Source organism: Halichoerus grypus, chromosome 8 (assembly GCF_964656455.1).
Source record: "Halichoerus grypus chromosome 8, mHalGry1.hap1.1, whole genome shotgun sequence".
Classification (NCBI taxonomy): Eukaryota; Metazoa; Chordata; class Mammalia; order Carnivora; family Phocidae; genus Halichoerus; species Halichoerus grypus.
The window spans coordinates 137,246,473-137,252,472 of NC_135719.1; the positions used below are offsets into that span (position 1 = coordinate 137,246,473).

The 6,000-nt window shown below is 44.6% G+C and overlaps 1 protein-coding gene across 1 annotated transcript in view; it reads right to left on the reverse strand.

The window, feature by feature from the left end:
* EML5 (EMAP like 5) overlaps positions 1-4,987 on the reverse strand; it is a 168,591-nt gene extending 163,604 nt beyond the window's left edge. The window contains exon 1 of the mRNA XM_078054081.1: positions 4,383-4,987. Coding sequence (XP_077910207.1) covers positions 4,383-4,579 — 197 coding nt within the window. The 5' untranslated portion in view covers positions 4,580-4,987. The remainder of the gene's footprint in view (positions 1-4,382) is intronic.
* Between the last annotated feature and the right edge of the window lie 1,013 nt (positions 4,988-6,000).

Consider the following 6,000-nt stretch of genomic DNA (forward strand, 5'->3'; position numbering starts at 1 on the left):
ATAATAAATATTTTGATACCCAAACACATAAGAATACAATACAATAAGAATATAGAATACAATCATTATATAGTTTGTGAAAGTTAAGCTCACCAAATTCTAGTAACTTAAACATAGGAACATTTTACTAAATCTGTATATATTCTAATATATTTGGAAGTACTGCTTCTAGATATTACACAGCGCTTAAGAAAATTACGGTATTAGGTTTCAAGGGAGGGTTTATATCCATTTCTCAAACTGCTTATGTTAAAAATTCTAAGCATGCATGTTTTGGGATACAGACTGGCAGTGAGCTTCCCAAACAATCATCTGGGACACTTCAAAAAAAAAAAAAAAAAGATTTCTGGACTCCAACCCTAGAGGATTCTTAGTTCACCTGAGGAAAAGTCTAGAAAATTGGCAAAAAACACTTTAAATGATTCTGATGATCAGCCAGGTATGGGAAATATTGCCCATATATCTGAAAACATAAGTAGACAACAAGTAGATTTGTAGTAATTCCTTCCAGACCTTAAAAAGTTGCACCTTGAACCCATCCTTGAAAGAAAACACAAAAAAATATTAATCCACCATAAATCAACAGACACTCTGAATTGTTTTCCAACTACAATTTGACTTGTATTATTCAATTCCTATACCATAAATAGAGCTGTTAAAAACCACTTTTACTAGATTACAGTGAAGCTTGATCAGTTTTTTGTTTTCTTCTTTCCTTTCTTTTCTTTTTCCCCACTGAATCCATCAGAGTCCACTGCTTGGCCACCGCTGGGGAGGGAAAGCCATGAGGTCAGGCTTCTCCTCACTCACCAGGTTCTTACTGGTCAGTTAATTAGTTTTCTTTCTCAAGAACACCACCTACCACAATTGAAGAAAAGAGCTACTATACTTTTCATTTTGTCTAAAGAAAAAAAAAGTCCCATCCAAAAGGAATGAATAATTATCATCATTCTAACCTGCAACCATATAATATGGTATGCTCCCCAAAGTATCTCAGATGCATTATGTAATTTAGGCTCAACACTAATTTGTGAGATACTTTCACTATGTTTAGAAAAAAAGGGGGGGCGCCTGGGTGGCTCAGTTGGTTAGGATAAGTGTCTGACTCTTGATCTCAGCTCAGGTCTTGATCTCAGGGTCCTGGGATGGAGCCCCCGCTCGGGTTCCCTGTTCAGCAGGGAGTCTGCCTGTCCCTCTCTCTCTGCCCTCCCCCTACTCACGCATGCGAGTGCTCTCTCTCTCTCTCTCTCAAAACAAACAAACAAACAAAAAAAACACAAAAACACTTCAATTCTATACCTAGAAAATACAGAAACAATGGGCACAGGCAGTTCAATATGGAGGTTCACTTGCATAAGAAAACCAGAATCAAGTACCAAAATGCACCAAGCTAACAATAGTCCATCAGTGGTCTTCACTGGTGATAAATAATTTGAAAATGGCCAATAATATCCACCACTTCAAGAACGAACTTGACAAAAAAGTGTTGGGAAGTAACTAGAAAAATAAATTTTAGGGGTGCCTGGGTGGCTCAGTTGGTCAAGTGTCTGACTCTTGATCTCAGCTCAGGTCTTGATCTCAGGGTTTTGAGTTCAAGCCCAATGCTGGCCTCCATACTGGGTGTGGAGCTTACTTCAAAAAAACAAAAAACAAAAAACAAAACCTGAAGTTATTGCATCCTTTGGGAAGACAATTGGGAAAAGTTTCAAAATATAGACCAAGCTATAGATGTGCATCCTGTGCTAAAACTAGTAGCCTAGAATTTTACAATTTTATAATTTAAACCTGTAACAAACACTTAACAGCTGGAGAATTTTATCAATAACTTGAAACACACACACACACAAAAAAAAAAACAAAGAAAAATTGACCCCAAGATTCCTGTATTATTCCTGACAGTGAAATGAATTTCTACATGATTCTGTAGTATTGAAATAAATATAACTAAAGGATAAATTACTAGAGAAGTATATACAGATACATGGCAAAAAGAAGACAACTACAGATAAAATGGTAAGACAAGTCAGGTGGCACCACTATTGGCCATACGAGATGTAGTAAGACAGGAGAACGGTAAGCAAATGACAGTCTTTACAATCAATATAGCACCTACATTTTCAAAACCTAAGGACAACAATCTGCTCATTCTGGAATAATCTTAGCTCCAGACTAAGTCATATTTGACCAATAAATTCTACGTAAGTTTCAACCAAATATGGAACAAAACATGAAAAAACAGTATTGACTTTTTATTACTAAAGCTAACATTACAGCAACATTGTTTTCCAGCATGTATCACATTTATGAGTATTACATTTTTTGTTGTGACATAATCGCAAAGTTACTGGAGTAGTTTCTATACTTACATTTCAAACCCTACATTGAAAAAAACTGAAAGGTTTGAAAATTTGATTTCACAAACAAGAATGATCTGTGTCATTATTGTTTGAATTAAAATTTCCAGAGCTCTTTCACTGATTTTTAAGTTATAATCTCAGTACTGTATTCAATACATGCCACCAATTTCAAGATGCTACATGATTCAGATTTCACTACCCCATTGCAATTTGGGGGGAAACCTTTTTGTTATAAATTATTTCAAGGATGAATCATTTGCATAAAATCATAAGCATGTATCCAATTACGGCAAAAATTAGAGTAGTTTGTCATTTTGAGATACATGTAAGGGCTGTGCAACTCTATATACCAAAAAAAGACAAACGCATTACCTTCCTTACAGTCTACTAAAACACAATTATAAAAATTCAAGCAGTGTGACATATAGCTTTAATTGCTGCTGGAAGAATAAACAAAACATAATTTACCCCATCAAATAAATCATATCTAGTTTCAGAAAGCCTTAGTACTACACTGCTCTCAAATACCAAGGAGCAAAAACAATAGAAGTGCACCGTGAGAAGACTTCAAAATCCTTCACACGTACCCCACCTACTGAATTCAACCCAACAGACAGTATCTGGAAAAGGGCTTCAGTCAAGGCTGCTTCAACTAAGTAAAACTACCCTCCCCTGTGGGGAGACCTAACTTCAGGAAAAGAAGAGAGAAACTGTAAACGACTGGGGAAAAGGACAAAGAACTGGGGTAAATTCTACTCTTGGGGTGAATAACAACCAACGAACAAAAACACCACTTCATTCCCTATTCCATAATTTCAATTTTTGCTCTCCTTATCTTTAGTCCATCTTGCTCTACCTTTAGGTCTCCTTTTCCCTTTTAAAGACCACAGTTGTACAAATACACCACAAACTAGAACAACTTTGTTATTTACAGAATGTAAGTACCAGAGCATCTTGCCTACAAGATATCAAACAAAGATATTGGACTCGAAATGCCCAATTAAATCCTGTGAAACATAAATAAAGGAGTAAAACTGAGCAACCAAGTCAAATCACGGAATCTCTTTTAAAAACCCAGAAGCAGCACACAAACACAAAATTCTCAAAATGTTTTTAAATATATCCTCCTGTCAAGGACAAAAATGTTGTGCTTGAAGCATAATCAATGGCCTAGAATCATTTCTGCAGCTTTTAACTTTGTCAAAAAAGTTCCGCTGAGACACTGATTGGAAATTAAATTTCAAATATACCGCTCACTAAAATGTAAACAAGCACTCACAATTTTAACACCCAAAGAATACTTAAAATGGGGAAAAAGGTGATTTAAGTAAAAAGCACAAAACTGAACTTATTCAGGAGTCCTTTAGAGAAAACGAGGATTGGAAATCAATGGAATCATTTTCAGCTGCTGCTTCAGATTAACCCCTACCAAAGTGCCCTTAGGTGTGCACATTTTTAATTTCCAATGAATCACCTGAAGGCTGCCGGGGTTTCTTTTCTATCTGCTGATAACAGCAGGCAGGGAAACCTGAACTCACTATTATGGCCACGAGGTGAGTGCCCTCCAGGATGCCACCTGGGCGCACATCCCAGGTCCTATGTTTTAGAGCGGACAGCTTGCGGTGCTTTTATCAGTTTCCTATTAGGTAAAGGATTTTCCCCTTGGCTCTTTAAGAACTCGTTTAATAAGAAATCTCTGGCGGGATTTAAAGGAATAAACTGCTTATCAAAAGAACCTTTTTTTGCAGTTTTCATAAATTTGAAGGAGGGAGAAGGGCACAAAGCCATAAAACCGAACGCCCAGGTGTCACCGCACCGACCCGAGGGAGAGACTCCAGAACACGGAGATGGGGAAAGGCGTTTGTCGGGTGTCACCAGGTCCGGGACAAGACACTGGCGGGTTTCTGTCTGGGGCGATGCTCCCTGCAGGAGCCGGTCACGGCAGGCGCCCAGAACGACGCGCAAGTGCCAACTCCGCGAGCGGTTCGCAGGGCTGACGGCCGCCCCCGCCCCCGCCCCCCGTACCTGATGATGTCGTCGCTGTGTCCCCGGTAGAACTTCTGCCGGTGCTCCCGCGGGCTGTACACCACGCCGACGCCCGCCACGAAGTACACGATCTCCTTGGCCGCCGTGTAGTAGAGGTTGTTGCGGCACTGGTGGCCCCGGTAGCCGTACACCCACTCGAGCCGCAGGTGGCAGTTCGGGGCGCTCCGGGCCGCCATGTCGGGGCGCCCACCCCGCCGCTCCGGCTCGGGCCCGCGGCGGCGGCAGGCGGCCGCGGCCCGGCGAAGAAAGCCCTGCCGCTGGCGGCCGGGACTTCCCGCCTGCCGCGTCCTCTAAGCCGCGCCGGGCAGGTGCATGTCGCTTCTTCTGGCCGCCGCCGCCTTAGCCCACGGGCGGGAGGAGAACCCTCGCCTCGCGGAACATGCTGAGGGCCGCGGGCGCCGCCGGCCGTCAAGTGGGGTGCCGCGCGCCCTGCGCCCGCCTCGGCTCGTCTCCGCGGCCCGCAGCTCCCAGGCTGTGAGCCGAGCCGAGCGAGGTCCCGCCCCCCGCCTCCACTCCTCAGCCGCCGCCCGCGCAGCCGGCTCCCCGCGCGGGTCACCCGCGGCGTTCGCGCCCGGCCGCGACCTCGTCCCTCAGCCTGGCGGGCCCGCGCCGCGCGCCCCCGAGCCGAGAAAAGCGGCGGCGCGGCCTCGCGCGGCCCCGCCCCCAGCCGCCGTCGCCGCCGACGCCGCCCGCGCCCGTTTCGCCCCGCCCTTGCCAGCGGGGGACCGTGAGGGCGGCTGGAGCAGCGGGCGACCACCGCCGGCCCGCAGCGATTGGGGCCCTACCCCCTCACCCTTACCCCGGCCGGGCTGGGCGTCGCCTGCCGGTCTCAGGCGCTGAGCCCTCACTGAGCCCCTCAGACCCCTGGCGGACCCTCGGCGATCCCCCGCCTCCTGCTGCTGGGAAACGGGGAAGCGCCACTGTCTGGAAAGGCCCCTGCCCGACCAGGGCTACGTCTGTGTCTGGGAGAATTACCACCAGGATGCTAATCTCATTTTTTTCCTGGTACTTCCTGTGTGTGTGTTTTTCTTGCTGCTTCATACTGCTCACTATACCAGACGTTGGGGAGAAAACCCGACTTTCTAAGTGTAGGTTTTCTTCTTTGTGCAGGTGACCTTAAAGCAGACAGTAAGATGTAGATCATAAAATGACACTCTAGGTCCGATTTCTTAATAAATAGCTATGGTACCTGAATTTATTTTTTTAAATTACTATTTCGAATACCAATAAACTGTTGATATTTCTTGCATTGTAGTAATGGTGAAGTAAGATGGCTTGAGTATTGTGATCCTGGAGAATGTTCCAGAAACAAAATTACTGGGAGCAATGAATTCCTCACTATGTCAGTTCAGCTCCTACCCAGCCCCCTTTCTCACAGGATTATGCAAAGATTTACCAATACCTGTAAAAGTAATTAGAAATCCATATTTTTATTTTTATTTTTTTATGTAGGCTCCATGCCCAGCATGGAGTACAATGCGGGGCCTGAACTCAGGCCCCTAAGGTCAGGATCTGAGCTGAGCTAAGAGACGTTCAACGGACTGAGCCACCGAGGTGCCCCTGAAATCTATACTTTTAAAGGTTTTAAGTGCAGGAT